Raw genomic sequence first — 21,954 nt, forward strand, 5'->3', positions numbered from 1 at the left:
CCTTACGTGTACGTAACCTTCCATCATACGTGTGTAGATAAATGGTGCTGAACCAAACAAATGAAATAGATTGTTGTGCTGCTTTGTCCTCATTCACTGTTGTTTCTGTCATTAAATATCAGTAAATCATTATCTGCTCAAACTTTCTTCTAAACTGAGCCTCACAGATGATCCAGTTTGGCTGAAGATCAACACTGTGTGTTCAGCTTCACTGACGCACACTGAGCTCTGTTCACAGAGGATATGGACGCCGTTATATCCTTCACTGCTCATAATAAAACAACGCTGTACAATATCAGTGATATCACTTCCTGGAATACTGTGTAGACAGTGTTGGAAAGGTTACTTTTAAAATGTATTCCATTACAGATTACAGATTACATGCCCCAAAATGTATTCTGTAACGTATTCCGTTACGTTACTCAATGAGAGTAACGTATTCTGAATACTTTGGATTACTTAATATATTATCATGCTGTTTACAACTACATGAATGTACTATTGCTGTGATTTATTACTGTTACTGAAGGTCCGCGGCTCCGAACCGTAGTAAAGGGACCTCTGGCTAATACGGTGGGTTCTGTGTCGGCTCGTAGCTGAAAACTAGCTTTACTTTGTTGTCTGGGTCAACTTTGCTAGCAGAGACAGAGAGAGGCGTTGAAAGGCTGCTCCAACGGAACTTATTGTTTCAGAGGAAAACACGAACACGGTGTACAGTCGAGTCTTAATAGCTTACTTACAACTGGGCTCGTCAGGCTCTCTTCTTGGCTGCAGTGGTTATTATTATATTTACATGCTTCCAGCTCCCGTTTCTGCTCGATGACAGCTCGTACTTTTCCTTTTTCTCCCTCCCTCACTCACAGACACATAACGGGTATGGCAGTCCATTCTCCCTGCAGCACGGACTACACTGCCCATGATGCTACATTCTTTAGAGCTATACCTGTAGCATTCTGCCTGTTAGCTTAGCACAACAACAACAACAGGCGCTCTCTCACCCAGGAAACACGTAGAGAGAGCGTCACCCTGTAACCATGGCAACCGTAACGCTGCCTGGAACAACAGAACGTAGCTGTCAAACAAAACCCAAACAGTCCTGACCCGCCACAATATGAAACAGGGAAGTACCGCCGTGTAATCCATTTATTTCAACAAAGTAACTGTATTCTAAATACCACCTTTTTAAACGGTAACTGTAACGGAATACAGTTACTCATATTTTGTATTTTAAATACGTAACGGCGGTACATGTACTCCGTTACTCCCCAACACTGTGTGTAGATTACAATGTTCATGAACAAGTATTGTTTCTATACCGGACCCGATGTTATTTGCTGAAACGGGGAGATGAGCACTAAAGGCGTCACGATCCTGGTCTTATAGTGTATGTTTAAGCTTATTAGGTTTCCTGTGTTCATTTGCTTATTAGCTCCCCCTCGTGTTTTCAACCCCTGTGAAGTCTCCCTTGCCCTTCGTGTGTTTCATGTCTGCGTCTCATTATATTTCCTGTTTTATTTTGAAGGGGTCCTGTGTTCCTGTGTTCAATGTTTTTAGTGTCACTCTCTCCTTGTGATGTCGTTATGTTCATGTGTGTCAGCTGTGTGATTTTTCCCTGTGGCTCCTGGTGCTTTAGTTTTCCTAGTTTAGTGTTGTGTTGTTTTTCGTGTCCCACTCCACGCCAGCATAAAGCTGTGTTTTGAGTTTACTTTTTGTCTCAGCGAGTTTGCGTTTGGGTCCCACTCTTGCCTGCACACGGCCGTAATGTGACAAAAGGTCTAACTACGTTACCCAACATTAGCTTCACAGCAGGATTGAAGTCAATAATGATCCTAATTCTACTTTAATTGATCCGTGTTCTGAGTGAGGAACCACACGGGCTTTGAAGGATAATCTTAGTGTGAAACATTTTAGAAATGGAGCAGGGAAACAAAAGCTTGGCAGGTGACTCACCTGTGAAAAGCTCCATTGCTGTGGAGCTCATGTGATTGTTTCCAGTGTGCGACAGTCACACAAACATTGCAGCAATCATAAGAGGGACTAAGCTTGGGGAGATAATTTTTTTGCCATCGTTCATCCTCAGTGTTCGAAACAGTTAAAGACAAACATTACACTCAGACTGACCTCATATCTGCTTAGTTTTAGACAATAACAAAATGTGATCATGGCAGCTTTAACACAACACTGAGTACTGGACCTGCTCGAGGTTATTATCAGCTCGATGCTTTTTAATCGCTTTGAAACCAAAATATGTTTGTTAATGTTTTTATTGTTCAAATAAACAAAGAAAGAAGTGTCACCCTGCTGCCCCGCTGCCCCCCAGCTTCTATTAGAGTACCAACTGCTCTCAGCTGTTACACTGTTGCTACTGTGAGCGAGCAGAGACGGAGCTGATCGAGGTCTGCAGGCTGTACATATTAGATTGTAACACTTACCTCCATGGCTGTAGTTTCTTGCTTCCTCTGCAGATCCTCATACTCGTGCAGGGCTGTGGGGAGCAAAGGGTGCCAGTAAGCCATCACTCAGTCACAGTAAAGAGCTCATCTTCACAGAGCCCAGAGGAAGCTTCTCTAGCATGTGATGATGTCTCATCCAGTCACACGTATGTCTTGTCACAGCACTATTATAGCACGCTATTTTGAGTATAGTACGTCTAAATATAACTGGCTTACGTGCACGTAGAGCAGGAAACTACCTTCAATAATACATGTGTCGATAAATTGTGCAAAAAAATGAAATAGATTGTTGTGCTACTTTGTAACAGGACTATATGTAAGAGGAATAAAAGGAAGGCTTTACTCCATCTGATCTGTTCATCCTGATCCTGCTTTTCCTACAGCCATCAAACGTGTGCAGTCATTCCACCCTGGAAAACCCTTTGTGCTCATGATGAGTGCACATCTGACCACAACTGTACATTACACCTGTTAGAAAGCTTATTATCACACAGGTTTGGAGTTTGATTCACTTTCTCTCAGTCGAACCAGTGAACACGTGAAAACAGGAGCGTCGTCCTTTTCTTTTGTCCCGTTAATCAGTCACACAGCTGATCGTAGTCACAACATTATGTTTTAACTTCAGTTATACTACAAAAACACACTTAACCCAAATGTTTTCAGAACATGCCTCAAACATCGTTATGTATCCTCACTCTAACAAGGGCCAGGTTATATTACTGCTGTAATGATTACACTGTGCACTGTTCCCAAATAAGAACCTGTGGGTGACTACGGACATCACAGGCCTCCTCAAGGACGAGAAGAGGGCCTTCAGAGCGGCACCAGAGAGAAGGTGAGAGGGTTAGGTTCAGGAGTGCTGAGGGACAGGACCACAGAGGCTAAGGACAAGCATAGAGAAAGCTGGAGCAGGAACTCGAGACAACGGCATGAAAGAGGTCTGCATGAAGACCATCACTGGATTCAGGCTATGCAACTCTAATCTGGACTCTAAAGGTGGTGTCAGCCAGGCAGACGCTGTCCAGGTCAAGGACAATGCTGGACATCTCCAGGTTGGCCTACAGTAATGCACAGACACCAGACAGTTCATGGATGCAGCTAGCATTAGGTAATAACTTAGCACTTCTCTGTCTTTTTAAAATATGGTCACGTTTGGCTCCAAAACACCAGAATGACAGAAGCCACAATCTTAACACAACAGTCTTTGAAATGCACAAAAACAATAGTGACAACAGCCACGTTCATCTTTGATCTACAGAGAAAACCAAAGTTTCCACAGGACTCCATCCAGTGAATACAAATACACCCCAGCTTCTTTCATGAGAGTTAGCAGCTAACTAGCAGCCGTGTGGGGCTCAGTTAATTAACGCACTTAATTAACTGATGATCAACTACTGTGAACATTGTTTTTAATATTATGCTTTTGCATTTGTCCTTATGTGACGGTGGAGATGGACAGGAAAGTAGGAAGAGAGCGAGGAGCCCAGCAGAGGACGGTGAGCCCTCAGGCCACCTTCAGTCTGCTTCTGATTGACTGGTCAGATTTACACCAGTGGGGTACTGGAGGTCATTTAGTAAGCCTCTTGCAGATGCAGATGCTGGTCCCATCAGCATCTACGTTGCCTTCCCATTATGAGAGCAACGTACTGGTGTGCTGAAAGAGGCGTCTTCCAGTCAGGTGCTCTGTAGGAATCAGGTGAGACACGCCTGTCCAGCTCTCGTAGATACCTGCTGTCTCCTGAATCGCCCCCATGCTCCTGGGACTGTGCTGAGAGAGACCAAACTTTCTGGCACAGATTTATGTGACATCTTAGAGGAGTCGGACTACTTGTCCACCATCCCCACAGACACAGCAGCCAGGGAGGCAGAAGAACATCAAGAAGGCCCTGAGTCAATGTGGTTATCCCAGCTGGACTTTTGTCAAAGTGGGAAAGGCTCCTAAAGAAAGCTCCAGCTGATCCAGGAGAGAAGGACAACCGCTGCCCAAGAGAAAACCTGTAGTGATCCGTACGTGTCAGGAGTATCAGAGCAGCTGAGACACATTTTTACTAAACACCGGGTCTCTGTGGCTTTTAAACCCAAAACATGCTGCACCAAAAACTGGTCCACCCCAAGGATCGGGTCCCCGACACAAACAGAGTAACATAGTGTAGCTGTTAAGTGCAGGAGGATTGGCAGGATTTATACATCGAGGAAACCAAACAACCTCTGGCTACAACACAGAAGAGCCACCTCGTCAGGACTCTGCAGTCTTTACACCTACAGGCCAGTGGACACTCTTTCAGTGATGAGGATGTAACATCCTGGACAGGGAGGAACGCTGGTTTGAGGGCGGAGTCAAGGAGGCCATTTACATGAAAAGGGAAAGACCATCTCTGAGGTTACATCTGTCATCATCTTACATGCTGTGATTGCAGCCATTCAACTCTCTGTGAATGGGACTCATGGTTATTGATGTTGTTCATGACAAAGTGCACATTAATGATCAATGACCTCACAGCCCTTTGTTCATTCCTTATACTAACTGTTAATAAGGTTGGGTAAACCAGTGACGAAACATTTCTCCCACTGGGACCATTTTAAGTTTCACCAAGTTGCCCAGTGAGCCACGACAGTCAGCAAGCGCGCGTAAACCCAGAAGTCGGTCATCTACATGGGTGATCAGCCTTCCACCTTCTCTTCTGTCTCATCTTTACACAGACGAGGGGTCGTGACTTGGGTCCCACCTCTTTTTTCACCACAGGCTTGATTTAAGATTAGCTGTTTAATCCACGTTGGACTTGCTGGACACACCTTTGGCCATAGAAACCCTTAGAGAAGGCAAACAAGCAGCTATGTGATAACCGGCCCTCAACACTGGGCGAGCAGTAAATCTCAAAGACGCTCTTCAGGATCTTAAACTGCTGGGCTGTGATGTCACTGCAGTAAAATGCAGCGTTGCTACTGGAAACGCTGGAGGACCCTACAGGAGGAGAAAAGAAACTTACCCTGATCCGACAGGTTGGTAATCACATGAATTCTGTCGAGCTCCTCCGCAGCCATGACAAAAACCCTTGTCCAAAGTCCAACAGGAAGTGTTCTTTCAGGACACACCTGCCCAGGTGGAGACGGGCGCACAGCGCGAGATAAGAGACGCTGGGAGCATCAGGGCCACATTAGGAACAATATTAGTGATTATTCTGAGAATAAAGTCGGAAAGTGCGGATCACACTTGATTCCAGACGAACTGCCACCTTTACAACAAGCTTAGTGTAGATGGCTTCATGAAACACGTGTCATGCAACACATCCTCTTGATGTACGAGGATGTGACGCTGATAAGTATCTGCCATTCTTGATTTTTAGTAACACTTCCTTTAATAACTTATTACTCCTGAAACTTTGGAGTCTCTTTATACAGTAAAGACAGAGGATACAAATAATCAGGCAAGACGTCAGACACCACGTGACAATAATAAACGTGTCATTTCTGTCGGTAACGTAATGACGCTCATCTCACATGTCTATTTGATTGTATTTACACAGCACGTTTCATAGATACGAGTCACAAAGTGCTTCACAATAAAACCAGAAATATAAAGAATAAAATAAAACAATGAAAACAGGACTTGAAAGCTTGTCTGTATAGAAACGTCCTCCACAGACACCTACCTTGGCACTAGGGCTGGGTATCCTCACTGATCTCTAGAATCGATTCAATTCCGATTCACAATTCAATTCATTCGATATAAATCTGGGAAATTTTGCCTCAGACAGTCAGAAATATTATCATTCAGATCAGTACATTTACATATTTTTCTATCTATAAAAAGGAAGCTGACACTTTTCAGACTTTATCAAAGGTGTGAGCGTCACAGCAGAAGCCTTTGTGTCAGCTGAAGATAAAACAGAAAAACATGAAGGTGATTTTCCTGTTCTGGATTTTATAAAAATGTTCTGCAGTACATCAAAAACACAAACTTATGAACATGACCTCTGAAGTTACAGCGGTTTTATTAGAGACACAGCGTTTTGCATTTTGCATAATTTTAAAAAGTTTAAATTTGTTCAGAAGCCTGTTGAACGGCAGAAATTAGGTTTTGTTTTCGGAAGTAAGTAAAAGGACAAAAACATCGGCCGACAGCCTGTAAATGAATGGTAGACTTGTGCGTAACAAGCAAGAGAATAATGAAGAAAACAGATTTTTAGACGGGAAACTGTTCATGAAGTACAGAGAGAGAGAGAGAGAGAGAGAGAGAGCTGTGCATGAAGTGTGATTTTATCCTGGTGGAAGCAAAACAGTAAACGTCAGAGTGAGTTCATGACGATGTTTATGTGAAGTGTAGTTTGGATCTTCTTTTGCTGCTGGTTTGGTCAGTATTGTTTGGAGAGACATCAAACTAACAGCTTTAGAAGCAGCACAAAAAGGACGTAAACACAAAGCTCGACCCGCCGACACATCAGAATCAGCGAGCTGTCGGCTTTCAGCCCCGACCGTGTCCATGCCGTCGGTGAGAGAAAGTCACATCTCACTGATTCTGATGCTTCATGTTTACGTCTTTGTGCAGAATCCGTGTTCCTGCTCTCCGTTACTGTTTGAGCAGTAACTGAGTAACCACCAAACACCAAAAGGTTTGTTTGGTGGTTTTGTGAGGTTTAACCTGAGATTCTGGCGTTTCAGGCAAAATAAATTAATATTAAAAAAAATCGATTCAGGATTTTAATGAATCGATATCACCTTATCCAAGCCAGAGTCGACTTTAATCGATAAATTGATTATAAAAACCCAGCCCTACTTGGCACATTGTTTGTGTGGTTTTGTGCCAGAATCATGTCCTTTGTAGTAAAACCGTCTCTGAAGCACGAGTTCACTGACCGTGGAGGTTTGTCTCTGAACAACTAGAATCTGCACTTTAACCTCAAAGGGATTAAAAACAACAACAATAATAATTCCGTGATTTCAGCCCGGCTCATAAATGTTCTGGCACGTGGACGTCAACATTAAATATAGAAATATCAACAGCAGAAGTAAACAAAGGAGACCGATGCTGTTTACTTTGTATCCACTTCAGTCACTATAAATGAACCAGTGAACAGCTGCTCAGATTAATTTTCCATTCAAACACATGAAATGTGAAGCAGACCAACATGAAACACAAAGCCTTCATTTATCCTCTGCTCGTCTTGTGTGCAGCACATCGGATCCTGTAGCAGCTCCACACAGACGGATGACGTTAGCTTAACTGGCTCTGATGCTAACAGCTGATGCAGGCAGTGAGGGAGGCTGGCTGTGTCAGCAGGAACTCTGAGAGCTGGTTCACAGCTCGGACACAAAGGATGAGGGAGCCTCGTAGTTACACATTTATACTTTCGTCACAGCTGCTGACAGATGTGTGTTTCTAGCTCAGACGTTGGCAGGAGGGGACAATGATCCAGGACACACAACAAAGCACCGTCATATAATTTAATGTAAACTCACAGAACCATGGTTGCACAAGAAACTGTTTCTGCAGACAGATGTGATTTCTTTAAAATACACTCACTCATGTTTTTGCAACACAAATCAAAACACCACAAAAATGTAAATGCAGAGAAGAAGCGAGAAGGTCCAGAGAAGCATCCAGGTCCACGTAACACGGGGAGCAACGAGCACTGACGTCCTTCAAACAAGCACCTGTACGTGTGTTTCTGTTACTGAATCATGAAATAACATCTTCAGGGATTTCTGAGAACATGGTATCATCACGGCTCTCTACAGGAAACCTTTGCTTTATTTGAAAAAGAAGATATCCTGATATATAACAGCACAATAAATAAGGACTGATTAGGATACACTTACTCTTTACTCAGACACTTTTCATACACGAGCACACTACAGTGAATCTAAAGGAGGAGATATTATCACTGAGACATGGAAACAGGGCGTGTCAGCAGAACCAGAGCGTGGTGGAGCCTCAGTGACGAGCAGACTCTCGGGGGTAAAACTCTGCCAGCGTGCTCTGAGGGATCCTCTTCAGCATCTCCTTGGGGAAGATTCGCAGCAGCTGCCAGCCGATGTCCAAGGTTTCGTACACCGTCCTGTTGTCGTACGGGCCTGACACACAGAGCAATCACAGTTAAAACACACAACACGTCCTGTGTTATACCTGCAGTAACATGTAGCTTTTATCAGTGTGTCCTTTAACCCTTTAAGACCTACCATAGAACCAAGTCCGCCAGAGCTTATATTATATGTTTACATGCTGTGGAGCCATTTTTGGGAGCATTTCAAGTTGCTATACATCAATACAACCATTGCAGTCTAAATTTTAATAATATGTCTGCATTAAGTGCATAGTAATTACATAAATTGCAAGAAAGTGCAATAAACTACAAAAAAATTGAAAATCGTTTTTGTTTTTTAACATATATTTCTAGTTAGAGAAATTTAAGAGGCTTATCCCTCAAAACTGTAAATACAAAAAAGTTGCACAAAATAGTTTCCCACCACAGGAAATTTATTTTGAGTGTCTTCATAGTTTTATTTTTGAAATACACCAATTTTTATATACTGCAGGAAAAACGAAAATAAATATTATAATGCAAATTTGCAAAAAAGCAGCATATGCATCAAAATAAACTATTTCCAGCAGTGCAATATGAGTCCTAAGCATCCCAGAAACCACACAGAAAGTCAGAAAGTCAAACATAACTTTTAAAAACACCAGTATAGGCTCATGAGGCCCTGATGGTAAAAAACTACATTTCTGCAAAAATGACGTCACTTCCGGTTTCGGGCAGGTCATGGCGGACATGCGATAGTTCGCGCTGATGGACGTAGGAAGTGTTACAAACAGCTGATCGGATCGGCAAAGCGAGTTTCTGGAATATTATGTTTTTGTTGCTGCAAGTGCTTTTTATGCAGTTTTTGCAAAGTTATATGTGGAAGGAAACTGTGACCGAGGACAAGCTGATGGCATAAGATGTAAGTACAACTCCTCCGGTTTCATATGCAAAAAAATTATTGCGCTAGCTCACGTGGTTGCAGAGCTACCGGGATTTAAAAGTAGTTACACAAAACGGAGCGTGCTGCTCTGACCGGCTTTAAAGGGTTTAAAACAGAAACGTGATGACAATGAAAAAGACTCTCAGTAAATTCAAATGTATTTATATAGAAACAAATGTCAACAGCAGTCGCCTCCAGGTGCTTTACACTGACGGTCGACCCTACAGTAACACACAGAGCACGTCAGCTGATTAAACACCGACATGAGGAAATTGAACGTGTGTGTGTACTCCATGACCAAGTACTCTGCTTTATTTTTTATTTTAACCCAAGCTCAGTCTCCAGACCGACTCAGCTCAAAGCGTCTGTGCTGAGATGATCAGTGAGAGCTGAGCAACCTGCAGCGGCCTCATCACTGACGTCTGCAGAGCCGCCTCCATATAAACTCTGACGTGTGCTTCTCACATGCTTGGATACTGCTGTGGGGATGCACAGGACATATTTCTCTCTGCTACTGGAATCTATTCATGTTGAGAACAGGAATAAGGCTCTGTATGTACAGTATTTACCAAGAAGATTACGCCATTTCAACACGTTAGTCACTCAAAGGGAAGAAAAGAAGGAGCCCTCACAGATCAATATTTTCCAGGAACAACGTAACCTCAGACATACAATAAATGCCAGAATAACTGCAGGTATTCACAGCAGAGTGCTCTGACAGAGCTGATTACAGGCTGACCTCACTGCTGTGAGATAATAACTACACATCTGTTGTTTACTAAACAGTAACAATCTTACAAATCATATTCAAAACAAACAGACTCCACTGTGACTGCAAACACTGAGCTGCACAGCAGGGTCCAATGGAAGCACGTTGATCCTGCACACGAGGCTGACAGGTGGTGATCGTGAAGACAAACCACGTCCATCATTCCTTTAACCCTGAAGGAACAACTCTGTCCCCAAGTGCAGTCACAACAACCAGCCAGCACTACGAGGAAGCTGACTCACAGGATGAAGGAGGAGGGGCGAGACACACCTTCAAAATAAAAGCCCTCAGTGTCTCCAGATGCTTCAAATATGTGGAACTTTTAAAATAAAAGCTATCAGTTAGCTGTAGCAGTTCATCGCGCCCTGCTTTCCTGCAGCTCTTCTAACCAACCTTTTTATAAATACTTGAGCCCATGAATTGAATCTAATAAAGGTGTCAGTGAGGTCACAGAGGAAGGAAAGCAGTAGAAAACTCTGTGAATAAAATGCTGTATATGAAATGTCTTGTTATTGTGTCGCGGACACAGTCCTTTTACACAGCTGCTGTGAATCTGTTTTTCTTACCCTGAGCAATAAAGTTCTTTTCAAACTTCTGCAGGAACTCCAGATACAGCAGATCGTCCGAGGTGAGCGCCTCTTCTCCCACCACGGCCTTCATGGCCTGCACGTCCTTACCGATGGCATAGCAGGCATACTGCAGACACACACACACTCACTGCGTGAACTATCACTGCTGCCCTCTTCATACACATCATTCATGGTGCAACATGCAGACTGTTTACCAGCTGGTTTGACACATCAGCGTGGTCCTTCCTGGTCATCCCCTCTCCAATGGCAGACTTCATTAAACGGGACAGAGAGGGCAGCACGTTGATAGGTGGGTAGATCTGAAAGACGTAGAATGAGGTTACAGGTGTTAAAAGACCTGTCTCTGCGCTGTGTCCACACTGCAGACCTGTCCAAACAACTCTGACCAAAGTCTGATTTAACTGGGATGGAAAGTCTGGGTGTGGAACAAGATAAGGACGAACTCCTCAGCAAGCTGTGCTCTAACATTTACAGCTCATAGTCCCGTGTGTCCCTGCTGCTGTCCACAAACACAGCAGCTGAGAAAGCACGCAGGGCTACAGTTTGATGAGTCTTTACTTTGAAATGTGCAGGATCATGTAGTTTGGAACACACTAGAGAGTCTAGCTTTGGTTTACAGCGTCGATCAAACCTTAGAGGAGACTCGTGTCAAACACATCGCAGGAAAAAGCACACACGTGCAGCACGTGGACCAAAGACTCTCCTTCTGGCAGGTTAGCATTTCCTGTCAGACTGACTTTGTCAGACAACATAAAAAACACCCAAAAAACTTAAAAAAAACAACAACAATGTTTCTGTTTGGTCGAGTGTCCATCAAACATGATCTACATGCGTGCAGTGAGCATGTGCAGTGAGCATGCGCAGTGAGCATGTGCAGTGGGCATGTAGATCTACATGCGTGCAGTGAGCATGTGCAGTGAGCATGTGCAGTGGGCATGCGTGCAGTGAGCATGCGCAGTGGGCATGCGTGCAGTGAGCATGTGTGCAGTGAGCATGTGCAGTGAACATGTGCAGTGAGCATGTAGATCTACACGCGTGCAGTGAGCATGTGCAGTGAGCATGCGCAGTGAGCATGCGCAGTGGACATGTGTAGGGAGCATGTGCAGTGAGCATGCGTGCAGTGAGCATGCGTGCAGTGAGCATGTGCAGTGGGCATGTGCAGTGGGCATGTGCAGTGAGCATGCGCAGTGGGCATGTGTAGGGAGCATGTGCAGTGAGCATGCGTGCAGTGAGCATGTGCAGTGGGCATGTGCAGTGAGCATGCGTGCAGTGAGCATGTGCAGTGAACATGTAGATCTACACGCGTGCAGTGAGCATGTGCAGTGAGCATGCGCAGTGAGCATGCGCAGTGGACATGTGCAGTGGGCATGTGCAGTGAGCATGCGCAGTGGGCATGTGTAGGGAGCATGTGCAGTGAGCATGCGTGCAGTGAGCATGTGCAGTGAGCATGTAGATCTACATGCGTGCAGTGAGCATGTGCAGTGAGCATGCGCAGTGAGCATGCGTGCAGTGAGCGCGTGCAGTGGGCATGCGCAGTGAGCATGCGCAGTGAGCATGCGCAGTGAGCATGCGCAGTGAGCATGCGCAGTGAGCATGCGCAGTGAGCATGCGCAGTGGGCATGTGCAGTGAGCATGTGCAGTGAGCATGCGTGCAGTGAGCATGCGTGCAGTGAGCATGTGCAGTGGGCATGTGTAGGGAGCATGTAGATCTACACGTGTGCAGTGAGCGTGTGTGCAGTGAGCATGCGTGCAGTGAGCATGTGCAGTGAGCATGTGCAGTGAGCATGTAGATCTACACGTGTGCAGTGAGCATGTGCAGTGAGCATGTAGATCTACACGTGTGCAGTGAGCGTGTGTGCAGTGAGCATGCGTGCAGTGAGCATGCGTGCAGTGAGCATGCGCAGTGAGCATGCGCAGTGAGCATGCGCAGTGAGCATGCGCAGTGAGCATGCGTGCAGTGAGCATGCGTGCAGTGAGCATGCGTGCAGTGAGCATGCGTGCAGTGAGCATGCGTGCAGTGAGCATGCGTGCAGTGAGCATGCGTGCAGTGAGCATGCGCAGTGAGCATGCGTGCAGTGAGCACGTGTGCAGTGAGCATGCGTGCAGTGAGCACGTGTGCAGTGAGCATGCGTGCAGTGAGCATGCGTGCAGTGAGCATGCGTGCAGTGAGCATGCGTGCAGTGAGCATGTGCAGTGAGCATGTGCAGTGGGCATGTGCAGTGGGCATGTGTAGGGAGCATGTAGATCTACACGTGTGCAGTGAGCGTGTGTGCAGTGAGCGTGTGTGCAGGGAGCATGTGCTCTTGGTACACAGACTGATGTCTGCAGTGACAGATGTGACAGAGCCGCCTCAGGTGGACATGGAGGACTCGGGCACAATCGTCTGCAGACATCATCAGTTATCATTAATATTGTTTTTCAGGTTTAAAGCGAGGCGTGTGGGACCACAGGTTCAAAGGCCTGACTGACACGTACCTGTCTGTTGTGCAGCTGTCTGTCCACGTACACCTGGCCCTCTGTGATGTATCCAGTCAGATCAGGAATTGGATGAGTGATGTCTGTTCAAAGAGACAAAGGCATTAGTTGGACACTGGAACGATGAAGACGTGACTGCACCAGCACAGAGAGGCTGCTACTGCAGAGCAGGGAGTTTTTTTAAAGCCAACACAATCACCCTCCCTGCAGTGTTGTGGGGGGGGGGGTCATGTTCAGACAGGAGCAGGCTCTTCATACATGTTGCCATGGTAACTGACGGCATCAAAAATGTCTACTCTTTCCATTTTAGACACCTCCTCCATTAATTCAGTTGTCTCGTGGACAGATTCACTCTGACTGTGATGACCACACACAGGTAGGGAAATGGCGTGGCGGCGTGCTCTCACCATCGTTGGGCATGGTCAGGATGGGGATCTGGGTGATGGAGCCGTTTCTGCCTTCCACTCGGCCGGCGCGTTCATAGATGGTGGCCAGATCTGTGTACATGTAGCCGGGAAACCCTCGACGCCCGGGGACTTCCTCTCGGGCAGCGGAGACCTAAACGAGGAGGAGTTGGGGGAAGCAGACAGAGGCTGTAAACAGACATTCCCATTTCCTTTATATCTGAATCACATCTGGGAAAATGTTAAAGTTGTGTCATTTATTTTGGTCACTGGTACTGGATGTAGTCTAGTCTTTACTGGTCTCACTGGCCAGTCCAAACACTTTAGACTGGTTACAGTTAACCACCGACCTGCAGTTATTTACCACCCATGGAGGGAGGAAGCTGGAGCAGACAACAAACTCCAAGGTTTGAAACGATGTGAGGCGATGGTGCTGCTCACTGCTGTGACCAAGGTTAGGGAACGATCCCCTCCAAGCCCAATATGATTGGAAAAGAAACTTTAAAAACTGAGTGTTTTCACCCCTGATTTAAATCTGCTCTGAACCAACTCAGAGGTTGGTACATCATCATTCTGCATCCTCGGGGTAAACGGGCGGCAACACAGGATTTAAACTGAAGACATCAAATTATTGTCAGACTCAAAACGACACAAACACTAGCCTTTACGTCTGCAGAGTCAAGTGATGCCGACTCGTCCATTTGGGTTACAAAGGAGGCAAAGAGCTGGTTGGAAATGCTGCCTTTCTGTTTGAGACCCTCTACAAAAATGACCAAAATCTTTGTTCTAAAAGTTCACCGGATTCAGAGCAAGAGCGACGGAAAATGGATCCTATTCATCGGTGGATTGAAAGGTTGATGGGCAGTCAACACGATACTGAACAGCAGAGTCAATGCAAAATTCAACCTTCACGCCCGTGAATGGAAAAAGAAGTTAAATGTTAATGTCCCGGCTCTTTGTACGCGCTGAATTACCCATCGAGTCCGAGGCTCAGTTGACTATTGGTGCAGCCGTACATGTGCCAAGGTTACGAACAGCAAACACACATGCACCCTTTAAAAACCCACACTGTGCTGTGCCAACATATTGAAACAGCAAACTGTGCAACACAAAAGGATTATTACGGAGACACAAAGGAGTGAGTTGAGAGGACCCGACTCCTCGCAACAAGGAGAAAGGAGGGCAGTGGGTGTGGGGGGACCGGGGACCGGGGGGGTCCGTTTCCTTTTAAAGCCAGACTGACAATAATGAAGTTAAGGTATTTCCTAGTAGACTGAAGGACACATTATCCTCCCTTTCAGCAGCAGCTCATGACTTTAGTGAGTCTATCACCTTTGTGCTAATGTTGCTGACGTTTTACACGGGGGGGTTGACTCTGTGCTGCTTCAGTGTTTAGCATACACTGATGAATATGTGGCATACACACATATGTGTGTGTGGCAGAGAGAGACACGATGCATGTAAACTGAATGTGAAAACAATTAAAAACAACTTCTAGGATTTAACGCTGAGAAGAAGAGCTCGCCGACCACGTCAGCTTCTTCTGCAGATGAGTCTGATTATTCAGCTGATTTATATTTACTGGATGTGGCAGCAGCTCAGGTTTCCTGCAGAATTGCTCAGTAAAGCCTCTGTGACAATGGATATATAATCCACCAACACCCATGAAGATCTGGCTTTTGTTTTCCCTCAGAGGTACAACGTGCAGACAATTACACAGTAAAAGCCTTCAGAGGCATTTACGGCCTCTGGCAACAAATATCAGCCATGGAAATGTGAAAACCTAAAGGCTAAATGTTCCCTCTATGCACAGCAGCATGATGAGTTAATGCTGTTGTGGACACGCCAGCGACACTTGCAGTACAAATAAACCAGCTGACCAATGAACATTCATTTAAACACAAACAGTCTTGCAGTGAGCCAGAAGGCTAAAGAGCTGCTCCCTAACCCTGTAAGTGTCACTGCAGCGTCACAACATCAGCTCCTCGTCTTCTCCGTGCAGCTCGGAGGCTGTGCCAGAAAAATGTGTTGCTCTGAGTCAATGTTGTCAGCATGTAAGCAGCGTTTCAGTGTCCTTTGGTCAGTATTAGGCAAGTTTATCTGTACAGCACAATTCAACAACAAGGTGATTCAAAGTGCTTTACAGAGACATTAGAAACGAAAACAAATAAAAAGCATGATTTAAAATTGATTAAAACAAACTAACTAACAAACAAAACAGTAGATAAAATCAAAACAGATAAAATCAGTAGTTAAAATGTAAGTTTTGAGTGCGGATTTGGTGTTTTATTCAAAAGCAGCTGAGAACAGGTGAGTCTTCAACCTGGACTTAAATAAACTGAGTGTTTCAGCTGATCTGAGGCTTTCTGGGAGTTTGTTCCAGATATAAGGAGCATAAAAGCTGAATGCAGCTTCTCCGTGTCTGGTTCTGGGAACTGATAAAAGACCGGATCCAGATGACCTGAGGGATCTGGAACACTTTATTGCATCGTTTTAAAAAAAGTTTACATTTCTTCAGTATTGAACAGCAGAAATTAGGCTTTCTTGTCCGAGCGGCCGACAGCGCTGTAAACAACGGTAGACTGGTGGGTGATAAGTGAATGAATGATGCAGGAAACAGAGATTTGAGACGGGAAACTGTTCTTGAAGTACAGAGAGAGAGAGAGCTGTGCAGGAAGTGTGATTTTATCTGCTGGTAGCAAAACAGCAAAAGTCAGAGGGCATTAATGACGACATTGATCAAATGTGCAGCGTAGTTTGGATCTTCTGCTGCTGCTTCAGTGAATTTTGGTTAGAGAGATAAAACCTGCAGCTCAGAATCGAGCGCAAAAAAGACGGAAACACAAAGCGCCGACGCATCAGAGTCAGCGAGCTGTCGGCTTTCAGCCCCGACGGCGTGTCCGTGTGAGAAAGCTGATTGTGATGCGTCGGCTCTGTGTTTACGTTTTTGAACAGCTGGTCACACCGGTGCGACCAAAGATCTTTTTTAGTCGCATCATTGAAAAATATGGTCGCACTCTAGAGCCCTGAATACCATTATATTACAACGTTGTGACTCATTGGGATTTGGCTTTCACACTGATGTTATTTTGACAAACAACACCTGAACATGAGCCAAAGAAAGTAAAGGCAGTCGTACCTCTCTCAGAGCTTCAGCGTAGGAACTCATGTCAGTGAGGATGACCAGCACATGTTTCTCACACTGGTAGGCCAGGTACTCTGCTGTAGTCAGCGCCAGGCGGGGAGTGATGATACGCTCGATGCTAGTTAGCCGCAAGAGAAAAGATCTTTAGTAGCTCTCAGTCCACGAGACAAATAATTACGAGTAACACACACAGCAGCACACATGTACAACATCAGCCAGACTATTCTGGAGGTCTTACGTGGGGTCGTTGGCCAAGTTGAGGAAAAGGCAGACATTGTCCATAGAGCCATTTTCCTCGAAGTCAGACTTGAAGAAACGAGCCGTTTCCATGTTGACCTGAAACAGATGCCATGAGCATTTCAGAAATCATCTCTGCAACATTAGTGGCTTCACACGCTGTGAGGTGTCCTGGAGAGACGCAGGAACGTCTGAAGGCATGAAGGAAAGATACTGGACAGGTAGTAAAGAAGGGAACGAGATGTTTGTGATGCAAGTAAAACTCCACATAAGGACTTTCAGTTTACATCATTAATATAAACACGTTCATGATCCTCCTTCCTTCAGTTTCAATTACTGTGACTTACTGTTTCATGTGGTAGGTTCACAACATTAGTACCAGGTGAGGAGTTCACTGTCAGCAACGGACACAGCTGCACAGACATGTTATTTACCACACAGCACATGTGACTAATGGCTGTGAGAACCACATTCAACCACCACTGAGTTCCTTAATGGACTTGATGTTATACTGTTAGACACGATGAGCACTGCCAGAGCCGCGACCTCAGGCAGGTCACTGCAAAGTCTGACCCAAACAATCAGAAACACACCGACGTCCCCCGGCGGGCCGCGCCAAGGACGACCCCCGGGCGGGCCTCGCCCAGGACGACCCCCCGGCGGGCCCTGCCCAGGACGACCCCCCGGCGGGCCTCGCCCAGGACGACCCCCGGGCGGGCCGCGCCCAGGACGACCCCCGGGCGGGCCACGCTCAGGACGACCCCCCAGCAGGCCGCACCCAGGACACCCAGTATCACCCTGTTCTTGAGTAAGAATGGCCTTCTGACAGGCAGCATCTTCAAGATCAGCTGTCCAGAGTTTGAACTTGGACATATATGTTTGACTTACACCTGCAGTCTGACGAAGACATATCCTGAATTCTTTTATATACTCTCCTGCTGTTAACGGCTTCCTGGGCCTGACTATTTCCTGAGCAGCCAACAAACCAGCACACGTAGTTGGATTTCAGTCCTCCAGCCTTCTGAATCAGGTGTTTCCCATATTTTTCAGCAAAGGCTTTGTGTTTGTGCTGGAAATGTTCTGCAACACAAACTTGTTGTTGTTTAGCACACTGGCAGTGAAAACAAATCCATCTGCACACGTGGCATTAAAGGCGTTTTCAGAAACTTTTCTTGGATTCATCCGTGGTGAAAATCACACGCAGGCGTCACACATCAGCAGTTAGCACACATAGTTTGAGTGTTTCATTTTACAAAATCACCACAACCTCATAAACTTACAGTGACATTTAAAAAAGTAACAGACCAGGATAAGAATAATTCCTGATTTTTAAACGTCACAGCGAGCAGAGTCCCGGTCGCCGACCCCGCGTTAGGATGACAACCAAGAGGAAGAGTTTCAGTCGGAGGTGTGAAGTTCAGCACGCCGTTTCAGCGTGATTCACTCTGATGCTGCGATGGTGCACTGTGTGTTAAAAATGCTTATCCACAGTCGTTACACACCAACCACCACAGGATGTGCACTGTGTGAGGTGAAAGGATGAAGGACTACATTTAGCAAGTGAAGCAAGTGTGTGTGTGTGTGTGTGTGTGTGTGTGTGTGTGTGTGTGTGTGTGTGTGTGTGTGTGTGTGTGTGTGTTGCTTGGAGGTCAAGCCATCACAATTGAGCATTACAACAGATGGAAGGAGCAGCTGAGGAACACAGAACTTGATACGGGAGGCTGACGGTGGCCTTTGAATTACTAAGCTGTCTACATGGCTGGGGGCTCTGCTCAGAGGTGCAGAAATAACAAGAGGGACTTAAAGGTTAAATCACCTGGTGAATAAAGGACAAAATGCAGGGCGGGAGGAGGGAACAAGGTGTCACATCAAGGTTAAGAGGGGGATTAAAGCCACAGATGGGCTGGGAAGAGTTTGAAAAGCTGAATGCTGCGATTTGTCTGCTTACCCCCATGGCTGCGAAGACAATGGCAAAGTTGTCTGCGCTGTAGTCCATCACATCCTTGGACTTCTGCACCAGGCCAGCCTGACGACAGATTTGTGCAGCAATCTGAAAGCACCAATGAGAAACAGATTCAGACACACAGGCGGACAGAAGAAGGCTAACAGTCGACTAAAGGCTCTCAAACAACAAGCTGGAGTCAAATCATACGAAAGCTTCAGGTTCAAAACGATCACGTGCTATTTACAGACTATAGCTGCTATTATTAATGAGACAATCACCAAGGAAACTACAGCCACTCCCATTGTGACTGAGCGGCTGCCTCTCCATCAGGACTCTCATTACCGTTTCATATCTGACATCCAATCCCTGCATAAACCACCACATTACATATACGACTGCAGAGATGTCGCTGTAGTGAATGTGTGACATGACCATGACCTCTCTGCGCACCTTGAATTCAGCCACCTGGGCCACAGAGAAAAGGCCTGCATGGAGGAGCTCTGTCCCGTGTGCTTGATGACACAATGACACCAAACAGACCATAATTAGGTGGAGAACACGTGTGTTTGTTTGGGCCCTTCTGCAGCACGTTCATCATGTAAAATGATCCTGGGTGCAGTTATGCACAGCTGATCCTTTTGTGGGCACCGTGGAAACAAATGTGGGAACATGTTTACAAAAGTACCTGCTGACAGATCAAAAGAAAATAGCACCTGTGCGTTTGTGGTCACGTGATTCTGTGGAATCAGCATCTGTGGATGCTGTGGTGCTGTGGATGCTGTGGGTGCTGTTGTAAGTGCCCTACCTGTTTAGCAGCATGGCTCTGAATGATGGGTTTATTTGGTGAAAACAGAGCTTATATATCCACTAGGGCTGCCACGATTAGTCGACTAGTGACGATTATGTCGACTATCAAAATTGTCAACGACTGATTTAATAGTCGACGCGTCGTTTGAAGCTTTGTAAGATCACAAAAGACGCAGGAATAAGTAGTAGGATTTAAGAGTGTAATAACGGACTGAAACAGAAGATGGCAGCACTGCATGTACAAGGATGCCAGCTGCCGTTAAACCCCGAAGAAGAAGAAGCTGTGTCCCAGAATTCATAGCGCGGCCCAGCTCAGTTTCCAACAATGGCGGCAGCTAGTTAGTTTTAATATTACTCTTATTATTCTTTCTGGGTCACAAAATAAACGTTTAACATATTTTCAGGCGAGAATGTAGCTGTGTAAACCTCAAATATCTGCTCAGTTTATCAAGACACCACATATTTTCAAAAGCGCTCCGACGTTTTCGGAGACGTCTGTTAGCCACTAGCTCGATAGCTAGCCGGGGGCTAGGCTAACTAGAGCCGTGAGAACACCGGACTCCCGGCTAATCGTTTTCAAACCCACCGCCGTCTTTCGCTACTCAGGTTAAACATGATATATAAGTCACTTAGATAACTTAAAATGTTATTGTTTGGCTTTTTCAGTATTTTATTTGTTCCTGAGTAAATCGGTTTGGCTGAGATTAAAGTTATAGTTTTTACACAGCTGAATAAACGTCAAGCAGACAGCTGATTATCAGAAGTGTGAGATGCTGAGAATTTACTCCGGTGTCCTGTTATATTTTAGATAGCAAGGAGTTTATTAAACTTCACCGAAACAATCTGCAAAATTCATTAAAATTGAATAAACTATCATCTTGTCTTTATTTTTAGTTAGCACCTTAAACACTTAAAGCTGTAAGCTAATGATAGTTATATAAGAGCAGATGCTGCTGGTGCAATAAGCTGTAGTTTTACGTCCAATGGATGATGATCTGATTAGTCGACTAATCACAAAAATAATCAGTGACTAGTCGACTATCAAAATAATCGTTTGTGGCAGCCCTAATGTCCAAAGAGCAGAAATTAGGCTGGTGATCAAATCCTAACAATAAAATTGGTGCTCCTGAGCTGAACACACTGAACCTGACCCAGCTTTATACACGAGGGATATTTGGGGATGTAGTACATTTGTGAAGTGTCTGAACATGAACACACTACAACTGAGTCATGAATTTCCACTGTGAGGCACAAAAACTTCCAAAAAGGAAACAAAACAGCTGTCATGTGACACAGAAGGACCACAGCTACCACTCATGAGTCATCCCACTCATGTTAAACATTTCCACTGAAAGACTTCCACAAAATTGGACCTCAACATATCCCAAAGCATGTAGCTTAAACCTCTGAGCTAGCAAAACGTTGTTGGTGTATTCAAAGCAGCTGTGAGTTCTTGGTACAACAGTTTGGTAAAAGCGTGACCTCCCAGAGTACAGGGATGAAAAAGGTTGAGTTTAAAGCTGCGAGTTTAAGAGACAAAGGTTCAAAAGGACAGACTAAAGACGAGGGCTGCACTAATGATTGGTGACTGATCACCAGCTGCCTGAGGTCAATTCTTTTTATCTTGTTTTATCAGTAATGTAATAAATAATCATTACATTTGTAACAAATGTAATGATTAATGTAATGTAATGTAATACACAAACTGTCCATGTCTGAACTCTGACACGAGTGAAGAGGAGGAGGAGCCACACGTATCCATTACTCTCATCTCTAAAGAGAAGAAAACAAAGTGCTGCTTCTGTTTGAAGTAAATTCTACTTTATCTCCTCAGCCTTTACACATGAACACCTAAATAAATACCTAAATTAAAAAGTATGTAAGTGGCTGTAAATGTAATATCTGTCCACTCCATGATAAACCATCCATCACTGTATATAAATGGTGCTCTCCCATTAGTACCGTGTTCTTTTCCTGTATGTGGGAAGTGGGACATAAACTCCCTGGTGTCGGTTGGGTTTTTCTAATTGTTGTTATTTGGACCACAGAGCACGTATTAGGTGGGTGGATAGCACTACTTTAACCTCCTCTGGTCTCTGGTGATCTGGCAAACTAAGACTGTCCGAACCATATCTGGTCTCTAAGTGAGGACGTATGAACCACACT

The 21,954-nt window shown here is 45.1% G+C and overlaps 2 protein-coding genes across 3 annotated transcripts in view; both read right to left on the minus strand.

Moving 5' to 3' along the window:
• shtn1 (shootin 1) overlaps nt 1-5,752 on the minus strand; it is a 46,524-nt gene extending 40,772 nt beyond the window's left edge. Inside the window, exons 1-2 of one of the 2 annotated variants that reach the window (XM_085183221.1) lie at nt 5,441-5,752; nt 2,433-2,485 (exon numbers count right to left, since the gene is read on the minus strand). In XM_085183221.1, coding sequence (XP_085039347.1) covers nt 2,433-2,485; nt 5,441-5,495 — 108 coding nt within the window. In that variant the 5' untranslated portion in view covers nt 5,496-5,752. The remainder of the gene's footprint in view (nt 1-2,432; nt 2,486-5,440) is intronic. The other variant, XM_085183219.1, reaches the window with a different exon arrangement.
• A 2,129-nt stretch (nt 5,753-7,881) lies between these two features.
• Nucleotides 7,882-21,954, minus strand: part of atp6v1ba (ATPase, H+ transporting, lysosomal, V1 subunit B, member a) — a 41,458-nt gene continuing 27,385 nt past the window's right edge. Inside the window, exons 7-14 of the mRNA XM_085183218.1 lie at nt 18,985-19,086; nt 17,038-17,135; nt 16,794-16,917; nt 13,658-13,808; nt 13,251-13,333; nt 10,970-11,074; nt 10,752-10,881; nt 7,882-8,525 (exon numbers count right to left, since the gene is read on the minus strand). Coding sequence (XP_085039344.1) covers nt 8,386-8,525; nt 10,752-10,881; nt 10,970-11,074; nt 13,251-13,333; nt 13,658-13,808; nt 16,794-16,917; nt 17,038-17,135; nt 18,985-19,086 — 933 coding nt within the window. The 3' untranslated portion in view covers nt 7,882-8,385. The remainder of the gene's footprint in view (nt 8,526-10,751; nt 10,882-10,969; nt 11,075-13,250; nt 13,334-13,657; nt 13,809-16,793; nt 16,918-17,037; nt 17,136-18,984; nt 19,087-21,954) is intronic.

The sequence above is a fragment of the Neolamprologus multifasciatus genome, chromosome 13 (assembly GCF_963576455.1).
Source record: "Neolamprologus multifasciatus chromosome 13, fNeoMul1.2, whole genome shotgun sequence".
Taxonomy (NCBI): Eukaryota; Metazoa; Chordata; class Actinopteri; order Cichliformes; family Cichlidae; genus Neolamprologus; species Neolamprologus multifasciatus.